Raw genomic sequence first — 22,811 nt, 5'->3', positions numbered from 1 at the left:
TGGCTGTTTTTCTGGAAAGTCTCACCTGTCGTGTTTCTGTAAGTCTGTGTTGACGCAAGTGTCGATTTTGTTGGCTGTCAGCTCTTTAATTCAGACTAAAAATGCAATCATGTCCCCACTGCTTAGTCAAACTGATGAGAGGAAAAGGTAGTTTAGGTCTGTGCAATCTCCCATTCTGCAACCTGCCGCACCTTCATGTCCAATCAGTTCTTTTTTAGTCTCTTCTCCCAGACCGAGTCCTTTTATAATTGAGTAAATGCAGGACAGGTTCCAATTGACATTTTATTACACAATTTAGCCTAAAGAAAGCTAAGTTAGTCTATTAAAAGGTAACTACACCCTCAAATTCTGCTAGAACCTCTCTCGCATTATATTTTTTAAATGCAATAAAGAAGTGAGGAGCAATGACTGTAGGAGGCACAGAGGGATTAGGAGACAGACGGGGAGACTGACTGACCACTGCTCAGTGTAGCATGGACAGAGATGCAGAGCCGGTAGTCAGAGCTAACCAGCCATGAGAAGCTACTGTCAGACTCTCGACAGTCACTAGAAGCACGTTTATGCTCCTTTTGAGAGAGTGTTGTAGCTGGGCAAGAGGCTCTACCATGAGTGAGAGTGTCAATAGCTGTAGCCATACTGTTTCTTGTGGTTAATGTCACTGTTGGTAGGACCTAAATAACTGTTTACGCTCCTAATGTAGCACAATTGCTGGTGGGCTCATTTGTTGTGTTTACTGCCACTGCAGAAGAACAAATCTCATTCATGTACAACTTGTTTTTTGCTCCAGGCTTGCTAATGCTAGCGCAACTAGCAGCTATGTGTGAGAGGGACTATGGTTAGCCAATGTTCTGCTTTATATACGTGGTGCGTTTACTGCTAAAACAGTCGGAGGGAGGGGGTCAACATACATAGTAACCACCGAGTCTTTCCTCTTTCGTCATGATTAGGAGGAGCCAGACAATTCAGCTGAACCAAACTTTAAAATCCAAATGTAACAAGGCTGCAGAGTAGATTGTTTGTTGGGGTTTTTTTCACGGGGGAAGGATAGCGGCCGATTAATTGACTATTCCTGCTCCAAACTATCGTCATCACATCAGCCTTTAAAAGACCTGTAGTCTAACTGTTGAGCTTAGTTTGCCACTACATTTTTTTCACAGATTTCCTAATATTGTGCTGGCCATCAATTATTTTCTTGACAAAGGCAAAAACTACCTCAAGCAAGCATAACCTTTCTTTTTTTTTTTTGCAATTGAGGAAGCACTTTAAATATAAAAAAATAAAATGCAGACTGGTAATATATTTATCCTCTGTTGAGGTTAGACATTGTCAATTGTTTGAGACGGAGACACTTTCAGTAGTTTAACTCTTAAAATGCATCTATAGTTTGACCACAGAGCAGAGAGGTCCTGTCTCCAGCTGATGACTGGCTACTCCACCATGATATGACAGAAAGGCTCACTTGACTGTTAAGCGTGGGAGGAGTCGAGGCGATAGATTAAATCTACTTATGTTGTCAACGATGCTAAATGTGGACACGTGACCCTGTTAGTCCTGCTCAAACCAAGAGCCTCAAATATGTCACAGCATGGACGACTCGGCACTTAACGCCCAGGAGGAGCTTATCTGCACACGGTTAATTCTCTTAAGATCACACCAGTTGGGAGTTGTGCCTCTCAGTTCACATATTTTTGTGAAAATTGAAAAAAAAGACGTGGCGTATCAGTTGCTCTTGGCAGTAATGGCGGTCTTGTATTGGTGAGGAGTTTGTGGCTTCAGTCACTTTACCTCTGCTGTCAGGTGACTGGCTGCAGAGAGGTTGTGCAGTGTTTATGGAACCAACTATCATTTAACGGTATTTCACTGGTCGGTTTAGCTCATGCAGTCCTAGATACATGATTGTATGGATGTTACTGTAATTAGTGCCACATATAGGGAGGTTTCCTCTGGAACAATTTATCTGTGATAGTTATCCTCATGCCTGTGAATATTCATGGGCCCCAGCATGGCTGTTGAGGGCATGATATGCTGTGACAGCCGCCGCTCTGCTCTCGTACGGCGTTTACAGCCGACAAGGCCGTCCAGACCGACAGTGTCGTCACTGAAGCGTAGCGCCCACCCTCCGGTTCCCCCTCAAGTAAACAGTTTGCTCTGTCGGCATGTTTGCCGTAGTTTGTGCTGTTAGCTCCGTTAGCTACGAGCCGCTGACTCAGGCGTTGAGAGGCAATCGAAATGCCCCCAATCTTGTATTATGCACCGTTAAACATTTTGCCATGATTTATAAAAGTAGCATGCTGTAAATTCTCGTATTATTTGACACAATTTCCACAAATTGTTTTACTTAATGATTGACTTAATAAAAACAAGTCTTGCTGTTTTATTTTTTTCCCCACTAGTTATTCAGCCCTTTGGCATTTTGCTGGCTTGTTGTGCTTAGGAGTTATGTTGTGTTTGTAGCTCCAGGCTCAGATTTCAGCCTCGTGAGGACATCTCCAGAACATTGGGCCTAATGGAAATGTCGTCTTCTTCTTCTTCTTCTTCTTCTTCTCTCACTGCACTCTACTCTAAAATCTGAATCCCTGTCCTGTCCTCCCTCCTCCAGCCCTCTCCTCTTTGGCCAATAACTCTGACATTTCACTGTAGGGCAACATTGTCTTCAGCTGACATAATGCAGCCTTATCTCTCGCTGTGTCGCCTCAGAAGGTCTGTCTGTAGATACAATGGGTTGGATTGTCTCAAATTGTCGAGACAGCGGGGTTCAGAGTACCGTTGAACTAGGCTTGCAATGAAAGCCAGACCATGTCCCATAAAGCTGAACACAGTTGGATGTATTTCTTGACATGACTTTACATAATAGAATTACACAACGTGTATCATCACAGAACTGATTCAGTTTGCTTATTGTGTATAATTGAGAGAAGCCAACTGCTGAAATGGTTTGTTTGGCTTTAAGCTATTGAAGAGAAGAAAAAAAGACTGTTTCCTGATTATGGTTGGCACGGATGCTTTATCATTCTGTTGCTTTTGAAGTGCTCACGGTTTCCTGTTAAAGACAAGTTGTTGCACTAGAGAGTAATTTCACTGTTTTCTTTTGTTATGGTTGAGTTAGTGTCAGCCATCACATTTCACATAGTCTCATGTATCCTACTTTGCACAGCTGCTGTTGGCCAGTTATATCACAGTATACATTAAAGTTTAGACAGAAATCACCCCCAAAAATGTGCTTTGGCCATTTTCCACCCACCATTTCAAGATTAGTGCTTAAAACTGCTGTATAACCCCAATCTTTGCTTGCATCCACCAGCAGTAGATAAAAATACACTGTGTGCTTTTCCTCTTGTGATGACTGTGTTTTGAATGCCCTCTAGATTTGGGCCAAGCTTTGATGAGTCAGCCCTTCCAGCGAACTCTTGTCACTGCCTCATCTGTCATTTGCTTCATTACCTGGAAAATCCTAGAGACTAAAGGGCAGACAGGTGTGCGCGTGAGAATATGCGTGTCGGTTTACTTCCGTGTATGCGCAGTATGTGTTGTTGCCCTGATGTAAACTCTCTGTCCCCTGGCTCGCAGCTGACGCGCAATCCAAACTGAATACTTTCCATTCTTAACTCTCATTTATCTGTGTCACACATACATTTTTCTTGCAGACAAGTACGGTACAAATGTGCCTGCCCATTCTCTCAATCCCGTTCCCATTTTTTGACTCTTTTTATCTGCCTGTGTGCTGTTGGAGCAGCACCGATGTGGTGTCTCATGGTTACTGAGCTTTCAGGGAGACGGCTGGCATGTAGATACGGGGCATTTGGCACCACAGCGTGGTTCAAAGGTTTTTCGATGGCTTCCTGGTGACAGAATCAACTTGACAAGGACTAACTTGATAGCGAGGACTGTGAACCTGGAGAGTGGTGGTTTTGATCGTGGGAGAAGTGGTACGATGGATTATCACGCAAAAATGTCCATGAGTTATAGAATGCCTCTGAAGTGTCGATGCCAGAGGGCTGATTAATGTTTCAGATAAATGAGTCTGTTGTTCGTCTGTACGTAGCGTTGCGTATCTTTTTTCAAGTGAACGGTTGCATGTTGTCGGAGGGTTCTTGTGAAATACGATGCTGGTTCCTCACAGGCCTCAGCAGTTCACTTTGTTTTGACTAAGCTGCAGAGTCTGTAGCGGGCCACTGTGAATCTGCTTGTTGTTTTTGTGGTTTTGGTAACAAATGTTGCACCTAATTATCAATAAATTGGAAATTTGCTGATGTTTTTCGATAAATATGTTTTTTTGCACAATTAGAAAGTAGTATTGTTCCAACAAAAGGACATACTGTAGTGTTTTCACACTGTCAAAACACTGATGTGTTTATCCATTTTGCCACTTCAGTACTCCAGTAAAACATTGCAACTTAGTTGTTAAAATGAAACATATTACATACCAGTGCATTTGCAGTTGCATAAACCTCTGCACCTTTATCTCTGAATGGTTTCTGATGTGTTTTTTTCCACACCCAAAAAAATATAATCTTGTCAGAGAAGAAGAATAAAAGCGTCCATTAAAGAGAACACGTTATTCCGTAAGACATAGCAACAATTGTATTGTGATCATTCAATTAATAGACTAATATTTTACACGAGTTCACGAACTGTCTTTGTGTCTCCACAGAGGGAATCCCTCAGGTGTACTATTTTGGTCCTTGCGGGAAATACAACGCCATGGTGCTGGAGCTGCTCGGGCCCAGTCTAGAGGACCTGTTTGACCTCTGTGACCGCACCTTCTCCCTCAAGACCGTCCTCATGATAGCCATACAGCTGGTAAGGCCTGGAGGGAGGGAGGGGAAGGGAGGGGAGGGAGGGGGGGCAGCAGGTGTAGGCTCAATTAGATGAGTTAGCAGAAAAATAAAGTGCAACCTAGACTACATTACAAACGTATAGTGGAGGGAATGCTAAGATGCTCAATGCAAAGTATTGTGACATTGTTTACACTGCCGTAGTTGTGATTTAACGTTTAAAATATTTTCAACTGAAGCTGACAGTAATCATGTAATAAAACTAGGATATTTACTGAAAGCTTCTGTCTTCAGTGTATCCATCGTGTGCTCACTACTCAGAATACTTCATGTTCGAAAAACTGTCAGGATAATTGAGTGGTTTTACATTTTTAGTGACTACTATTGACCTGTTTATTGCTCGTCTAGATAACACGGATGGAGTATGTCCACACCAAGAGTCTGATATACAGAGACGTGAAGCCAGAAAACTTCCTGGTTGGGCGGCCGGGAAGCAAGAGGCAGCACACCATCCACATCATTGACTTTGGTCTGGCCAAAGAGTACATCGACCCCGAGACCAAAAAACACATCCCCTACCGGGAGCACAAGAGTCTGACTGGGACGGCGCGCTACATGAGCATCAACACACACTTGGGAAAGGGTAAGCACGTCTCTGGAGCAGGGCTGTGGTTTGATAAGCCCTTCAGATTTGAGTTTTTGCCCCAAGTTACATTAAGTTTAATGGTTTAATCCTAACTGTATTATTAAAATACATCACCAACACCTAGACAGCATTTTAAACAATTATCTTATACAGTTATTTGTATTTCTCAAGAGGTAACCTCATTTGAATCTTCTTGTGTCTCTTTCAGAGCAAAGCAGAAGGGATGATTTGGAGGCACTGGGTCACATGTTCATGTACTTCCTCCGAGGTAGCCTCCCCTGGCAGGGCCTAAAGGTACTGTAGCGTGTTGTTTGACATCATCCAAATGTTGCCACATACTGATTTATATCAGACTAATGTAATCCTCTTCATGCTTAGCATAGAGATGTACCTTTTGCTGCTGCACTTGTCAATACAGTATCTCTTTTATACCTATCGTCCACATGACATTCGGAACAGAGAGCCTGTTGTTAACAACATCATGCTCTCACACTGGTGACATTTCAAGGTCTCCCCACTGATGCCTCTGTATTGTTTGCTGAACCTAAAAGACCCTCTGTGTCACTCGGACACAGAAACTATTGAGACCTCTGTGATTGTTTCATTTGCTGTTGCTTAACACAAACTTGATATCAGTTGTGGTGTAATAATGCACAATGATAAGGTATAAACGACAGGGCAGAGGTAACATGGAGCAAAGTGGTGTTCCCTGTGCCAAGTCTGTTATTCTTTGATTAAACACCCGACATGAGGGGGATTGTTAGTCCTACTTGCACCATAACCACGTGCCAACAAATTCCCGTATGTCATCAAATCCATATATTTGCAGCATTTTTTTTATTTTTTATTTTTTAATCTCACTTGTTTGTTTAAGAAAGATCATGAAATATAGTTTCCAACCTTAGAGCTCATACTGCTTGTGTAAGAACAGCACCAATCACCCCAAACCCACACACCAGAATTGTAAACTCCTTTCTACTCTTCCAAATTGGGTTTATATTACAAATCTACAGTAAAGAGAAATTTGACTGAATATCTGCTCTGACATCCTAAATAATAGCTGATATTTCCTCCTATTGATAAAGTAACTCGTTGTTGTTTTTTATTATCAATTGGGCCGCGCAGGTTTCACCATAAGTGCTCACAATCAAATCTATACAGCATGTGACCAAACAAACAAAGACTCCTCCACACTTGCTTTGCATTTGAACAGTTCACTGATGAATAATTTAAAGCATTGAGAAACAATGCTTGCTAACGGGTGCACGGAGGGCAGGTTATAGCTGCAGAGTTTCTGGTCTTTGTGCAGGCATCAAAGGTGAACATAGAAAAGACTACAAGACACAACACCTCATCTGAACATTTGCTATGTGGGAGGAAGCTTGTGGTCGGAATGTGAGGGATGTATAAATGTGGGGGATGTTGGGTGGCTCGGGCCAAAACAAGTTCTCACAACACACGGTATAAAGTGGGTCTTTTAATGTTCATACATTGACACTGTGACACCCATGTATACCATAATATTGTAGCAGACAAGAATGATCCTATCATGGGAATCATGTGTCCCCCAAGGAGACTTTATGCAAGAGTCATCTGGGGAGCCATCCAGTGGACATGAACAACATTATTATTATTAACTTGTCACAAGTACCTTTATTCCATAATCTGCTTTAAGATCATTTTCACCAACAACATCCCTCAGCGCTGTACATATCTGTGTTATGATTCAACGATTCAGAATGACTAACCAGAGGATTTGCATTTGTCTGCAGCTCAATTGCCCAATACATATTACATTTGCATATTACAGCTATTCATCTACACTTGCCGCAGCAAAGTATTTGCTCCAATTTTCAGTGCAATATGTATTTTGTCCCGTCTCCTTTCTAGGCAGATACTTTGAAGGAGAGGTATCAGAAAATTGGAGACACCAAACGAGCGACACCCATTGAAGTGCTTTGTGAAAGCTTCCCCGGTCAGTAGAACCAACCGCTGCCCTTTTGTTTACTGTGTTGTTTAATTTCTTCCAGATGTCAAATGAAACGATATGTTGCCTTTTGCTACAGAAGAGATGGCCACCTATCTGCGCTATGTGAGGAGGCTGGACTTCTTTGAGAAGCCTGATTATGACTACTTGAGGAAGCTCTTCACTGATCTGTTCGACAGGAACGGCTACGTCTTTGACTATGAATACGACTGGGTCGGCAAATCACTTGTGAGTGCCTCTTACCCGATCCACTAAAATCCTGTGATTGAACCGTCTAGTCTCACGACTGCAGTTGCTTTTTATATAAATCATTTTTGCTTAAAGTTGCTCACATTATGGGTGCTGAATATTTTAGTTTTTCTCTCAATTCAACACTAAAGTTTGACTCTTTATCGCCTTTTAAGTTGTCTTGATTTTGACCCTGTGCTTGTTGTGTTGTTACCTGCAGCCCACACCGATAGGCCCCATCCCCAGTGACACGCCGCTGCCGCCCAGCAGCAGAGACAAAGCACAACAGCAGACCAAAAACCAGGTGAGGTCATCAGCAGTAAAACACGACGACACAAACCACACCCACCCACCAATCAACCAACTGACCGACCGACCGGCCAACCAAGCCTGTCATTCAAGTTCTGCTGCCAGGCTTCTATTGTTGTGTGCACAACCAATCAACTTCCTGGAACAAAAATGGCTTCTATTCAGTCCCACTTCTACATTATACCCGAACTGATCAGTTTGACTGCCTGGCAGCAACATCATATGTCCTCAAGTGACTTAAACGAACCAACATGCACCATCATGAGGCAGGTTCTCGCACTGCTGTAAAATAAAGCACCTTTTTCCCCTTCAGTTTATTCTTCACGCCTTGCCACTCTAAGCTCCAGTCATTGCATGCATGAGTTGAAAACGCAAATTGCATTGTTCATACCAGTAATGACGAGCTACATGCTTAGTGTATGACAAAGTGTTGACTTAGAATTTATTTTTTTATTTTTTGGCATGCTGTCCGAGCCTTGTTTTCTTTGTTTGTTGAGTAGAGAGGTAATGATTCAAGAGTTTAAGTAGAAAGTGATTACGAAAACCTTCCGATGGACTCAAATCATGGTAACAGTCATGTTGTTTTACTTGATGAGTCTGACTCCTTGTTTCCCGTAAAACCAGACGGGGAGTCAATTAGATTTTATGATTGACTTATTACAGTGGACTCTAACCTCTTTTTATTGTTCTCCGTCTAACGTGATTGGCTTGGCAACAACTTGCCACCTTTTTAAAGCTGGCAAAGCACCACCTCCAGTTTCTGTACTGTACAAACCTGTAACATCCTGGTTAAAACAGTCCGCTGCATCAAAAGAAGTTGGGTCTGCAAAGGAAAGCCCAATGTTTTAAAAAAAAAAGTACTCTAGACTAGCTTCTATGAAGTTTAAGTATAAACAATAAAATAGACAATTGACCGTTACTGTGAATAAACAGTTTGAGTTGAGGTGATCAAGGCTGTTTTCTTTTACTCCTGCATGACTTTATTAGTGTGTTGATCTGTGCTTCGCATTCAATTTTTGCTTCCCTCTACTCCTCTATTAACATAGTTTTGTCTTAACAAGCCTGCTTCTGCTTGGGACATGTCTTCTATAATTTTTTTTGTATTTGTTTTCATTCACTCCCCCCCCTCCTTGTCCCTCCACATTGCCTCACCCCTCACCCCTCACCTCGACCCCTCACCCCCCACCCCCCCTCCCTTTCCCCCACTTCACGACCACCTGCCTCAACCCTTTTTGCTCTTTGCGTCAAGTCGCCTGAGCCCAAAGGAAGTGAGTCTCAGCCCACTCCAGTGACCAATAAGGAGACTCTGGGGTCGCACCTCACAGCTGAGCGGCTGGGGGGCTCTGTTCAGGTACTGCTGCTGCTGCTGCTGCTGCTGCTGCTGCTCTGGTGGTTAATGCATGAAGCCACATGGTTCTGTGTGTGTCTGACCCCCTCTCACACTGCCTGTCTGTCTGTCTGTCTGGTGCTCCATCTTTACTCTCTCTCTTTGTGTGTGTGTGTCTGCATCACTGTTTGAATCCCAGTGTGCCAGTGCTTTGACTGTTCTGCTAGCTCTCACTGCTTCTTTCGCCTCATTGGCTGTATATGCAGCTCACAGGAAGGGCCACGCAACATGACATCCAACACCAACTGTCATGCACACCTCGTGAAATACAGATTCTTAAATCAACCGAAAAACACATGAACTAATAGATGGATGGATAGAAGAAATCAGAGGCTTCTGTAGTAAATGTGGCCTAAATATGCCACCTAGTGTTGGCTAATACAATTGCAGCATTTAAAGGCTGGGTTCACATTTCTGCAAGTCTGTCTTAAAACAGTATTTGCATGCACATTTGTATTTGCCGTTACTCTTCCTGTTCTAATGCGCTAATGCTAGACGAGATGGAAGGAAAAGATTTATATTCCTCGATCTGCTGAAATGTCTTCCAAAGTTGATCTGAAGCTGATGTGATGCTTCAGCAGTCTGATTTTGTTCGATCAAGTTTGTCTTTTTAGTATGAAATCCATTCTTTATGTTTCTGTAGGCACAGTTTCTGTTCTAAGGAGGGATAGCAACACAAAGGGAATTTTGTACTTAAAACACTGTAACTAAAGTCGTAGTGAACTCAAACCTCATTTTTAAATGTGAATCAATCCTTTAAAATGTCTGAAGTTGCTTTAGTCTGAACTGCTCTCCCTGTCTGAGAGGGCAGATAAATAGAGATAATTCTTTTTATATTAATGTTCATCTCCACCCTGCAGTCAGCAGCTCGACGTGTACGTGTTTATGATCAGTCTGGTGTCCTTTTTGTTCTCGTGCAGGTGATGAGCTCAACGAATGGCGAGCTGAACACCGATGACCCCACAGCCGGACACTCCAACGCTCCCATCACCGCTCCCGCCGAGGTTGAAGTGGCCGACGAAACCAAGTACGAAACGGCTGTCCAGATGCATAAAAGACAGTGCTGCTCGCAGTTGGGGTTTAATAGCATTTTAATCGGTCCTCATCCAGTGTTGAATTGGAAATAAAGTAATTTCTTAATACAGCCCAATATCACAAAAAATTCAAGGGAAATGGAAGCAAATCCAAATTATCTCCAATTCCCAACTGAATGTCTTTTGGTTTAGCGATTGCTTTTTGCAAGTACAATTTTGGGGGAGTTGTTACCCTGACTTTATGCAGGTTACTTTCTCATCTCTATCATCTCTCCTTTGTAGTCTTTGTCAGACACATGCATACTTGTAACAAGCACAATAGAAACCCGGTTACCTGTATACGAGGCCAAGAATCTGCTTCCTCCAGGAGGAATCTCACTGGAGGAATCACGTTTTGCTAATCCGCTGACTCAACTACAAAAACTCCCAAGTAATCTGGAGAAAGCCAACTGTGTGCATTTAAACACACTAAATGTTTTCTACAGCGCTCTTTGCTAATAATTTGAAGTTTGATCGGAGCAACCGGATCTAGAATTGATCAATCAATTGAACACCAACCCTAATGAGCAGTCTGCTGTATTGATATATCTCGTTTGTATAGATGTGTCTCCAAATGTATTGTTTTCCTAAATCGGAATGTTCCTCTGTTTTCCTGCAGGTGCTGTTGTTTCTTCAAAAGGAGAAAGAGGAAAGCCCTCCAGAGGCACAAGTGATAGAAGAGAATGGAGAGAACTTGAAACATTGTGGTCACTGTCGAGTTTTAAATGGAAGCAACTACACAGACCCACTGTCCCTTATCTCTTTCCAGTTTCCCCCTCACCTCTTTATCCCTCTCACCTTATTCCCACTGTCACTCTGTACCTCGCGCTCTCTTTCTCGTTCTCAGTGCTCCCCGGCTACTGGCGAGTTAAAGGAATGTTGCAGTTCTACTGACTCCACAACAGACTCTTGATTCCTTTATCGACGACAAATAAACGTATCTGCATTACAACGTGGGGGCTTGAGGAAAAAGTAAAAAAGCTGTAACAATGAAACTCGAATACCGTGGCGTGAATATGAGAAAAGATACTGTTTGAAACAGCTGTGTATTCTAGATTCCACAAGAAGGTGTGTTGTTCCAACAGTCGGCTGTTGATCAGGGGGAACCGTTCGAGTGGTTCAAGTGAAAGAAATCTGCTCCGTAGGATTTTTATTTTTTTTCGTTTCTTCCTTTGGTGTGTGTTTTGGGATCAAGGTAAAGAGGAAAAGGTGAACTATGCTGATGTTAAATTTGAGTGACACAGGAAGCATTTCATCTATAAAACAGAATTTGGAGGACTTTTATGTTTTTTTTTTTTTTTTTTTTTTTTTTTTTGTAATTGAATCCTCAGTTTTCAAAATCAAAGCCCTGCATTGAAGATGTATTTTTATGTTTTAGTGTTCTGGAGTTCTTTTCCTCACTCAAGCTTTCTTTTTGTCTGTCGATGTGGACTTTGTAGCACAGTCACTGGCCTCAGGTACTGTGGACGATTGAGAGAAACGGATATTAAGCTCTCTTATTATTATTATTGCACTTTTGGAAAAAAGAGAAAACAATTACAGTGGAAAACTTAAGGTTTGAAATTAACAATTAAGAAAACAGCTTAATAAAGACTGATCTAGGAAGAGTCCTTCACACCGCTTATATCTGAGTTATGGCCGAAAAATGTTGTTGATTTACATGAAGGAAAAAAAGAGAGATATGTCTTTCAATTTTTACTTCTCGCATCAAAAATAATTTACCAGGAAATCATAGTTTGTGCCTTTCTAAGTAAACGTTTTAAAGCTCAAGTGGGTGTCCCGCAATGACATTTTATCTAATCTGTCCCAAATACTCACTGGATTACTCTCTCTGTGTGTGTGTGTGCAAATGTGGAGGTTTTTGTAAGTGAATGTTTAATGAATGTGTGCACAGCACTTGTTCTCACATATAAGCAGTATACAGCCCTTCATCTGCTGTGACAATCGACACGCATGTACTGTGGTGTTGATTGGTTTGGAGAGATCGTGTGTGTGTGTGCGTGTGTGTGTGAACCCACATCTGTCTGAACCATTGTTTTGTCAGGAGGTCACAGACAGACGGGTTTACTTCATGTCTATGACGTTAATGGACTGCTGTTTCTGAAAACAGGAGCCTTCCAAAAAATCAAAATGTACTGAACTGGAAAAACCAATTGCCCATATTTGAGTTCCTTGCTGCTGCTTACAACATAGTTTCATGTAGGGCTGCAACTAATGATTATTTTCATTATGAATTAATCTGCTGACTTTTCTTTATTAATCATTTGGACTTCAAAATATATATTTTTTAAATCCCATAATATTATCCTCGGCCCCACATAATCAAATATCTTGTTTTCTACAACTAACATTTCAAAACACTAAAATATTAAATTAACTACAATGTAAGACTAAGAAAAGTAGAGAATTTTCACATTCACAGGCCTGGAACCATCAGTGTTTGGCATTTTTGCTTAAACAATGAGACCTGATTAAACGAATAGTTGCTGATTAATTTCCTTTTGATTGACTATAATCGTTGCAGCTCTAGTTTCATTTGTCTCTTTGATTGTTTCTTTTATGTGTTCTTTGTTTCCTGGCCAAGATGAAAGATGTATGTCTGTCTTGGAGCTCTGTCTGTGTTCAGGGTTGTTTAAATTACCCTTAACGTTTCAAGCTCATCAGAGATTGCTGACTTTTATGGCCTTCAGTTATTTAAAGGAGTACTCCATCGATTTTAATATTGCGTTTTCTTTAACTTGGCTGACTCACGAGAGGCATTAAAATAAAAAGTGGTCTAAATCAAAGCAGTAGTATTCAAGATATCCTGACTAGTGAGTCCAATTCCAAAAACCACTGCATCCTACATTTCCCACAATGCAACTAGTGTCTTTCATTAGATATTTCCTGCCTCCTAAATCCCGCCTCCTTGAAACCCTACTTGCCCAGTTTGTAATGCAGGCCTCCTGTTAAAAATGGTGCCGAGCCCAAGAGGAGGCACCCCTGATGACACCTTTATATCATAGGGCTTATTATTTAAGAATACTGAAAGCTCCACCCAGAGGTGAATAGCTGAACTTCATGTGTGAAATCAGTGGAGTGTGTGAAACACCGCTTGAGCTTCATTCTTATAATCCCTTCTAGTTTAACTTTAGATCACTGACTGAGCAGTAATGTCACCCCTGTGTGATGAGAATGATGACCTCACAACATGTGTCAAAAATGAGAAAGTGAAGTTTAGGTTGTCTTCCACGTAAATATTACAAAAGGGCAATACATATTGCAAATGTATAAATCCACACTGATGGGTTAAAACAAAAATACTTCAGAGGCCAGTTGAGATGCTGTATTTCATTTCAGTGTCAATTTCAACACGATTCACCCAAACATCTGCAATGGGGGGAAAAAAACCAATTGATTTAAAGTTGTGAAGGAGAGATGAATATTTGTTTGTAAAAGCACGAGTTGGAGGTTTCTTGCTTGAATCATTTATCGTGTAAAGAACAGAAAGAGGAATCAACTGTATGTGGGAAATGTAGGCCTATTGTAACTCACGAGTTTTCACAACCTCTGATTACCATCGAATAGATCCTGCACCGTAGGCGTGTACATTGCATTTCTGTGTAACTCAAGAGAAAACAAATGCAGTTGCACAGAGGACACGGTGCACCAGTGAAGTCTTCGGTGTAACACAAGTGCCGCTGATTGCTCAGAAAACACACATTCAATTATTCTCTGAAAGCTAAACCGGATCAGCTGACCCAGCTTGGCATAATCCATTACATTGGGTTTATTATAGGAGTTGATAATTGAGATTTTTTTCTTTTTTTGGAGATGCTCAGACCAAGGTTGAACTGTGTTTTTGCCCAACGTCTGTTAGTGTAACTATTTGCATTATGTATTTGTAAATATGACAACGACAGATCTCTAATTGTGAATAAAGGAAGTTTTATCACAGGAGTCAGATCAATCATGGAGCAGTTTGTGCCCGCTGGACGCTCTTTACCAGTGTGCAGGCGGCTTTGTTACGCAGTGGGACATTTCCTAAACGACTTGTGCGGCGCTATGTGGTTCGCCTACCTGCTGGTCTACCTCCACTCCGTGATCGGCTTTCGCAGCACCGATGCCGGTGTGATGATGCTGATTGGCCAGATAGCGGACGGAGTCTTCACGCTTCTGGTGGGTTATGGATCCGACAGAACAGTGTGCGTCTACGGCAAGAGGAAAGCCTGGCACCTATTTGGTACGTAGCTGAGAAACGACTTACAGGAGGATTTCCATGAATAAACAAAAGTAGTATATCCTAATTAAAAGTAGGGTTCCAATTAGTTCCATCACTAATTAGAACCCTAAGTAAGTAACAGAAGCAATACTGCAGTGTAAAAATACTTTGTTACTGCATCCAAAAGTAGAAAATGTACAAAAGTAGAAAAGGTGAAGCCTCTGGGCTTCCTTTATACACTTTCTCACCGAGCCAATAATAGTTTAAAAGCTGGAGAACGCAGACTGTCCTGTTGTACTTTTTTAGATTTAATACTCTCTAAACAAATAAAGGCTCAGTGTGAGTTTGCCTGAAGTAAGCCCAGAAATGTTCCCTTTTTCTACAGTTGACACCTTGCATTCTTGTATAATGATGCATTCATGGAGCCAATTTTAGTTAGGACTACTTTACATACTGCCGAGTAACATAATCTATGGTATCATAACTTATTAGTTAATTTAAATCTGCAAAAGTACCTGAAGCTGTTATATAAATGTAGTGGAGTAAAACATACAATATTTGCCTCCAAAGTGTAATGGAGAAGAACTATAAAGTAGTAAATACTCAAGTAAAGTACAACCACAGAAAAAGTAGTCTTACTTGAACACATGTACTTAGTTACATTCCACCACTGCTTATAATGCAGAATGGCCGCTTTCAGTGTAATATATATTATTGGATTATTGTTATTATTGATGCAACAATGTGTAGCAGCATTTAATAAAGCTGGTTGAAGTCCAGCTATATTCCACTACTTTTTAAACTATATGTTCAATCTATAACAATCTATCATGTTATTTTTTAATTATGTAAGTAGCTATCAAATAAATGTCCTGGTGTTAGGCTAATTGTTGTTCCTCTGAAATGTGGTGGAGTAGAAGTTGCATAAAATGGAAATAGCCTACTCAAGTGAAGTAGCCTATAAAACATAATGTACTCAAGTACAGTAGCTCCTTGAGTAAATGTGATTTTGGCTACTGATATTATAGAGATATAATGTGCAGAATGCTTCAGTGACCTAATAGGCAATGCAAAGTCCAAGATAGACCACCATAATATTAATAGGCGTATTTTGTTTAGGCTATATGGTACCTCTCTAAACAGAGCAGGTGTTATAATTCCCCCTCTGCTTTCAGGAACCGTTTGTGTTGTCGTGTCTTTCCCCTTCCTTTTCAACCGCTGCCTGGCCTGTAACGACAACGCTCCTCCGCAGGCTCAGATGCTTTACTACATCCCCTTTGTCCTCATCTTCCAGCTCGGCTGGGCAGCCACTCAGATCTCACACCTCTCCCTCATCCCAGAGCTCGTGTCCAGCGAGAGCGACAAGCTGGAGCTCACTGCGTACAGGTGAGGTGACGTCTTCAAGGCCTCAGTCACGGGAACACATTTCCTATTCTGTCCTCTCAATCACAGAGGAAGCAAAGCTGATCCGTTCACTTACAGTGGAAGATAGTTCAACTTGCTATTAGGCCTATAATATTCTTAACAAAACAATTCCTGGTGCTTACACACAGGGGTTTTGAGAACAGCAGTGAAAGTTGCAGTTTACAGTCAACTAGGTGAGAATTTGGCCTCGGGGAGCAACAGGAGTAAATGGTCATAATCTGGTGTAGTTAATTGTCAGTCAAATTACCCGTTGTTGAAGTCATCATGTTTTTACAGCTTTCAGACTGGAATATTTGACTTTGTCTGAATATGAAAACATGAAGCATGGGGTCAGTTCTTCCATTGTTTTCCTTCTCTTCATCCATCCAGCTTCCTTCCTAGTCTCTCCCGTTTCCTCCGTACAATCCTTGCCTCACTCCCATATTTGAAAAGTTGTCACAGCTTCCTCTAATGCTCTGTCAGAACTAGACTCAGATTAACGCCACGGCCTATTATTAAGGCAGTGGAAGTGAAACAATGAGGCAGAAATAGCAGCCAAATTCCTCGTGAAAAGGAAAGAGAAGTAACTCCTTTCATCATGTCGTCCAGAGCCGGAGCAAAAACAAGATGCCTCCGTGTCTTCTGTTATCGTTCGGTTAAAGCTGTAAAAACCAAGTTACTGTTTGTTTCAGTTATATTCCTCGTTGTGTAGGCATGCCTTCACCGTGGTGGCCAACATCACGGTGTACACTGTGGCCTGGCTCCTCTTCCAGTCTCAGCACAATGTGGACCCCTCCATCCCAGACAGCCTGGGCCGAGTGGACATCCCTCTGTTCCGGGTAAGAAGAGAGATGCCAGAGAGATACCACACTCCTGCACAATCACTATTTGTACTCTATCTCTCTTTCTTTGTGTGTAGACACTGGCCCTCATTCTACTGGGTACTGGAACTTTGTTCTCCCTAATATTCCATGTCGGCACAAAAGAGGCCATGTCGGCCTCAGAGAGCGAGATTCAGCTGATCACACCTTCCCCCTCGCAGGATGCTTTGCCTGGTCCTGTGTTTCAGTGGAAGCATTGGCTGAAGGAGCCTTCCTTCTACCAGGTGAACCTGTGCTGAATCAGAACGTTTCTCCTCTTCTTTCTCACACGAAATGAGATTGTATACTTTGGATATCATTTGTGGTTAAATCACATGTACCTACTACATTGCAGCTCAGCGTTTTGCAAGCCACCCTGTGGTGTTTTTATAAATGTTTTCCTGTCACACCTGGCAACCATTTGCTTCCATTCATTTTTTTTATGTGAAAATCCAATTAACACAGGGTATAATAATATAACATATATGATAAACATTAGGGCCGGGTGTTGAACCTCAATATGCACTGACCGTAATGTGTTCATAGCATCAACTCCAGGAGAAAAAGCATTGAATGTTTGGTGAAATTCTTAGCCTTGTTAACTTATTTGGGTCAGATATTTCCTCATTTAAATAATAGTTTTGGTGACTTTCTTTTGATCAGCATTGTTTTCAGAAGTGTCTGGACATGCTAATTGATTTCCATATTAACTAAAAAGTAGAGACAAAATCTAATACTGTATCGCAAACATTCAAAATGGTCAGCAAGAATGTGAATGTATTATTTGTAGGTTTGTTTGCTAAAACTTGCAAAAACACTGAATTAGTCCTTTAAATCTTGCAACAGGTGACTTTCCTGTACATGTTCACCCGACTGATAGTCAACTTATCTCAGATCTACATCTCCGTTTACCTCACAGACTCACTGATGTTACCAAAGGTAAGGCCACACAGTGTGTTTGACTTGATTAACTCGTCATGTAGCCTCTGCTTGTGAAACGTCCGTGTTGCAATTTAAACACTAGTTTCACTCCTCTCTCCTCAGAACTTCATCGCGATCATACCTCTGGTGATGTATGTCAGCGGCTTTGTTTGCTCTCCGGCCATGAAACCAGTCAGCAAGCTCATAGGAATCAATGTGAGTCTCGCCCTAATAAGATATATTTGAGCAACTCTGTCAACATATTGGCAACAACACTCCCTTGTGTTATGAATTCATCCCTGTTGCAAGATTGATGTCGTACCACTTTGAATCTTCATCCACCAGCGATGTCACCAATCCAAACATGCAGGGTGAGTATATCATCCAGCACTTTGCCCGGATCAGCTCTTTGTGCTTCTGGAACAGCGTCTCCAGGTCGCTCTGGTAGGTTGAGAGGAGTCTCTCTACGGGGTCGCAGGTCTGAATCCCTCCGAGTCTCACCAGGTGAATCAGCATCTGGACGTGGAAGGCCGCCCCGTTCACCCAGGCCTTCAGAGCCGAGGACGACATGTGCCCGTCCCTCACCATGGAGTTTTTCAGCTTGGTGAGGGCGGCGCTCAGCAGGCACTCGATCCGCTGGATGTCGCCTGTCAGCTCGTCTTTGTCGTGAAGGTGCATCACGCATCTCTTCAGGCACTCGTCGATCTGATCCCAGACCTCCGAGGCCTTCTCATCGGCGAACACGCTTCGCAGAGCGTCCTTCGTGCTCTCCTCGGGCGGACTGAAGGAAAGATGTCGATGGCGACGGCCAGCGCTCCAGGTCCGGCCAGCGCGGGAGCTGATGTTAAGTTGGCCATCGTCTCCGCCAGACTCTTGATCCAGTCCGCGGCGCGGTCGCCCGCCTCCATCTTCCTCGTCTCGTAGTGTCGGCTCAGACCGTCTGAAGCAGAAAGACCGGTGAACATCACAATGTTCTTGTTGACAGTCAGATCTGGACCCTCTGTGAGTTCCTTCCTGAAACTGTCCAGTTCTCAATTCTCTCTCTCGTTATCCAGAGCGTTACCCATCGTCTTGTTCTCAGGATCAGATCAAAGATGGAGGCTGTAGATGTTGACAAACAAGAGTACATGACTTGTTTTACCGGACTCTTATTTGTTTGTTTACCATATATTATTGCATTGTGGCACCTTATTAACATGCAAAGTACACATCTTAATCATTGAAAGATGTAAACGTGAACCTCTCAGGTCCAGACGTGATCTCAGATCCAGTCTGATGAACAGAGTCTGAGTCCAGATCTGGTTTCTCTTTCAGACGATAAAACGAGTCCCACCCTCAGCTGCTGCACCGTTAAAGAGACAAACACAATAATGCACCAATAATCAGAACATAAGAATATAATGATCCATATTATTATAAGTGGGCCATTCTGTACTGTGAGTTCTTTTACTTTTGGTATTTTGAGTATATATAATGCTTTCTTTTAACTACAGAGCTGAGAGAAGAAAAGGATGACGTCATTATGACATCATGTGATGAACTTCCGCTCTACGTCCGCTGTGATTGGCTGACATGTGACCAGTCTGCAGTGATGGAAAGTTACTGAGTACATTTACTAAGATACTATACTTAAGTACAAATTTGAGGTACTTGTACTTGAGTCTTTTCTTTTCATGATACTTTTTATTTCTCCTCCACTACATCTCTGCAGTAAATATTGTACTTTTCACAGTACTACAACTCAGAGTACTGTACTACTGCACTATATCACTTCATAACTGACAGCTTATGAAACTATTTAGCTAATAATCATGTAAAGTGTGGTGGAAGAAATCTTGTACCTGCTTTGTGTGAGTCTTGTGATGCTGAAATACATAATACCAAAAAACAGGTTGTCTTTTAAGTATTTATTTTCTGCGCAGAGAAGGTTCAATCATCACAACATAATGTGTACAGTCTCAGTGAGGAAGAACCAAGAAAAAAATGAACGCGCTTTATTTATACAGAATGAGCAAAGGTGGGGGCCGATGGCCAATGTTACAGACATTTTGGTCTCAGACTGATAGAAACAACAATGAAAAACAAACGGCCAGCAGCCAAAACAAGCGACAGGACGGCCTAGCGCTGAAACATTCTCATACAACACAGTTAGTTATCTTTGTGAACAGGCAAGGGAGAATTCTTCTCCTACACAACAGAGACACGGTGAAGTTCAACAGAGTTCAGAGCAAAACTACTAATGCATGAATACCATATACTGAGTAGAAATATATACGAAGTAAGTAGAAATATATACTATGTAAAAAATGTACATTACAAAAGACACTTCATTATTTTACTATAACTGAGTATTTCTTTAGAGGAGTAGTAGTACTTTTATTGTAACACACATTGATGTCACGTAGGAATGAGACGCTCCAGTGTGTTAACGGTCACGTTCTTCTCGTCTTCAGATCCGTCAGCCTCTCTCTCATTGGACGTTAAAGGAGCCTCTTTGGTCAACCAGCTTCTGCAGGTTCTGACTGACGTCTCTGAAGTACAGCTGGATCTCAACCTTCTGTCCGCCGTACGTTTGATCATAATAAACCTCGTGAGATTTGTCTAAGGGGATATTGAAACCGGCGAAGGTCCACTTTGAATTGTCATCCACCATAAATGCCGCCGATACAGCCATGGAGGGTAGGTATATCATCCAGCACTTTGCCCGGATCACCTCTTTGTGCTTCTTGAACAGCATCTCCAGGTCGCTCTGGTAGGTCGAGAGGAGTCTCTCTACGGGGTCGCAGGTTCGAATCCCTCCGAGTCTCACCAGGTGAATCAGCATCTGGACGTGGAAGGCCGCCCCGTTCACCCAGGCCTTCAGAGCCGAGGGCGACATGTGCCCGTCCCTCACCATGGAGTTCTTCAGCTTGGTGAGGGCGGTGCTCAGCAGGCACTCGATCCGCCTGAGGTCGCCCGTAAACTCGTCTTTGTCGTGAAGGTTCATCACGCATCTCTTCAGGCACTCGTCGATCTGATCCCAGACCTCCGAGGCCTTCTCATCGGCGAACACGCTTCGCAGAGCGTCCTTCGTGCTCTCCTCGGGCAGACTGCAGGAAATGACGTCGATGAAGACGGCGACAGCCAGCGCTCCAAGTCCTGATGTTAAGCCGGTCAGCTTTCTCGCCAGAGTCTTGATCAAGCCCAGACGCTTGGTCCAGTCCACAGCGCAGTCGCCCGCCTCCATCTTCCTCGTCTCGTAGTGTCGTCTCAGACCGTCTGAAGCAGAAAGACCGGTGAACATCACAATGCTCTTGTTGACAGTCAGATCTGGACCCTTGGGGAGGCGCCTCCTGAAATGGTTCAGTTGTCTCTCGCTACCCAAAAAGATATTCATCGTCTTGTTCTCAGGATCAGATCAAAGATGGAGGCTGTAGATTTTGTACAAACACTGCAACAAACAAAAACAACATACAGTGAACATTTTCCTCCAAATATAATCATAAAAACAAACAAATAAGAGTACGTCACTTGTTTTACTGGACTCTTATTTGTTTGTTTACCATATTTGACTGCATTGTGGCACCTTATTAATATGCAAAGTACACATCTTAATCATTGAAAGATGTAAACGTGAACCTCTCAGGTCCAGATGAGTCGCTTTCTCAGCTGCTGCTCCGTTAAAGAGACAAACACATTAATGCACCAATAATCAGAACACAAAAATATAATATTCCATATTATGAAGTGAGCCATTCTGTACTGTGAGTACTTTTACTTTTGGTAAATTTATTATATATATATATATATATATATATATATATATATATATATATATATATATATATTTAATATTTAATATATATTTAATATTTAATATATATATATGTATTTAATATTTAATATATATATATATATATATATATACATATTTAATATTTAATATAAAAAGGATGACATCATGATGACATGATGTGATGAACTTCCTCTCTATGTCCGCTGTGATTGGCTGACATGTGACCAGTCCGCAGTGATGGAAAGTTACTGAGTACATTTACTAAGATACTATACTTAAGTACAAATTTGAGGTACTTGTTGGGAACGAAAAGTAGTGTGTTTGAGTAATCAGCAAATATGAAAAACTAAATTATTGACATCAATAGAATTATTAATGTCAGTAAGATTATTAACGATTATTAATAATAACGGGGCACCACCCTGAGATCAGGGACCAATAACCAAACTATAAATTAAGTCTCATAATTAGTGTTCACTCACAATGTCAACAGTCAAAGTACTATTACACATTCAGAGTGAACAGTGAAGGTTTGATATCAGCTATTATCACAATACACAAAGTAATCACAGACAGCTGCTCTTTAAAGTATAACAGAGTTTAAGTTATAATAACATTGATCAAAATCAAATAATATCTAAAACTAACAACAAATAATGTACAATTGCGAACACTATCTAAAATCAACAATCTTTGAGGTGTGTCTGCCGGAAATCGGCAGCTCGTAAACATACACAACAACACGTTATAACAATACAGTAACTTAAAACCAACAAAGCACGGTAATAAACCTGACCTAATTATAAAATGACCTAATTATGCCCAGACACACTAAGCCTCTTACGGTGAGATGACTTCTTTATGGTCGACGTGGTTCTTCTGAGTTTCTTGGTTAAATTTGGCGTCGCAGAGCTCCAGGCTGCACGGCGATAAACTTCTTATGTGGCAGAGAGTTTCTTCGGAAATCAATGGTATTCTTCTTAACGTTAACGGGGAGAGAACGGGGCATAGAAGTTATTCGTTGTCTTCCTCAGGATCCAAAAAAAACCAAAACAAAACGGTTTGATATTCATCCAGCGAATGTGAAACTGTGATCTAAATTATTTTCTGAGCAGGAAGCTCAGACACCACAGGAAGTACTGGGCTGAGCGCTGAGTTTTGTTGAAGATTTCACACATAGTTGTGTTTAGCGTCTCCTGGAGCTCGGTGTTATCTTCAACTCAAATCAGACTTTTGACTGCTCTG

General features: G+C 41.8%; 3 protein-coding genes across 14 annotated transcripts in view; 2 read left to right on the top strand and 1 right to left on the bottom strand.

Moving 5' to 3' along the window:
- Nucleotides 1-14,344, top strand: part of csnk1g2b (casein kinase 1, gamma 2b) — a 31,745-nt gene extending 17,401 nt beyond the window's left edge. For 3 of the 6 annotated variants that reach the window (XM_076088267.1, XM_076088269.1, XM_076088268.1), the window contains exons 4-12: nt 4,652-4,800; nt 5,184-5,418; nt 5,630-5,715; nt 7,312-7,396; nt 7,488-7,636; nt 7,857-7,940; nt 9,195-9,296; nt 10,253-10,359; nt 11,025-14,344. In XM_076088267.1, the coding sequence (XP_075944382.1) occupies nt 4,652-4,800; nt 5,184-5,418; nt 5,630-5,715; nt 7,312-7,396; nt 7,488-7,636; nt 7,857-7,940; nt 9,195-9,296; nt 10,253-10,359; nt 11,025-11,079 (1,052 nt within the window). In that variant the 3' untranslated portion in view covers nt 11,080-14,344. The remainder of the gene's footprint in view (nt 1-4,651; nt 4,801-5,183; nt 5,419-5,629; nt 5,716-7,311; nt 7,397-7,487; nt 7,637-7,856; nt 7,941-9,194; nt 9,297-10,252; nt 10,360-11,024) is intronic. The other 3 variants (XM_076088270.1, XM_076088272.1, XM_076088271.1) reach the window with 3 other exon arrangements.
- Nucleotides 14,345-14,353: 9 nt separating this feature from the next.
- On the top strand, nt 14,354-19,907 carry mfsd12b (major facilitator superfamily domain containing 12b). 7 transcript variants are annotated; one of them, XR_012953135.1, is made up of 8 exons: nt 14,354-14,627; nt 15,901-15,992; nt 16,723-16,849; nt 16,930-17,115; nt 17,717-17,809; nt 17,915-18,007; nt 18,137-18,793; nt 19,285-19,907. XR_012953135.1 is itself a non-coding variant. In XM_076088273.1 (7 exons), exons 1-7 carry the CDS (start codon nt 14,357-14,359, stop codon nt 18,397-18,399), a joined length of 1,125 nt encoding a protein of 374 aa, XP_075944388.1. In that variant the 5' UTR covers nt 14,354-14,356; the 3' UTR covers nt 18,400-19,905. The 7 variants fall into 7 exon arrangements, 6 of the variants coding, with proteins under 6 accessions (XP_075944388.1, XP_075944392.1, XP_075944394.1 ...); XM_076088273.1 differs by having other exon boundaries at nt 18,137-19,905; XM_076088277.1 differs by lacking the exon at nt 18,137-18,793 and having other exon boundaries at nt 15,782-15,992; nt 19,285-19,905.
- LOC142946767 (uncharacterized) lies at nt 19,684-22,741 on the bottom strand. Its single transcript, XM_076088280.1, has 2 exons — nt 22,411-22,741; nt 19,684-21,221 (listed from the first exon to the last, which is right to left on the bottom strand). Exon 2 carries the CDS (start codon nt 21,165-21,167, stop codon nt 20,262-20,264), a length of 906 nt encoding a protein of 301 aa, XP_075944395.1. The 5' UTR covers nt 21,168-21,221; nt 22,411-22,741; the 3' UTR covers nt 19,684-20,261.
- Between the last annotated feature and the right edge of the window lie 70 nt (nt 22,742-22,811).

The sequence above is a fragment of the Anarhichas minor genome, unplaced genomic scaffold, assembly GCF_050575085.1.
Source record: "Anarhichas minor isolate MPS153535 unplaced genomic scaffold, ASM5057508v1 ptg000010l, whole genome shotgun sequence".
Taxonomy (NCBI): Eukaryota; Metazoa; Chordata; class Actinopteri; order Perciformes; family Anarhichadidae; genus Anarhichas; species Anarhichas minor.
This window is presented reverse-complemented; position numbering and strand designations above follow the sequence as displayed.

Coding starts and splice junctions, on each gene's coding strand:
- mfsd12b (XM_076088273.1), top strand. CDS start 14,357: ATGGAGCAGTTTGTGCCCGCTGGACGCTCTTTACCAGTGTGCAGGCGG. Junction 17,116..17,716: donor AGGAGCCTTCCTTCTACCAG/GTGAACCTGTGC, acceptor ATCTTGCAACAG/GTGACTTTCCTGTACATGTT. Junction 18,008..18,136: donor GCAAGCTCATAGGAATCAAT/GTGAGTCTCGCC, acceptor TTCATCCACCAG/CGATGTCACCAATCCAAACA.
- LOC142946767 (XM_076088280.1), bottom strand. CDS start 21,167: ATGAATATCTTTTTGGGTAGCGAGAGACAACTGAACCATTTCAGGAGG.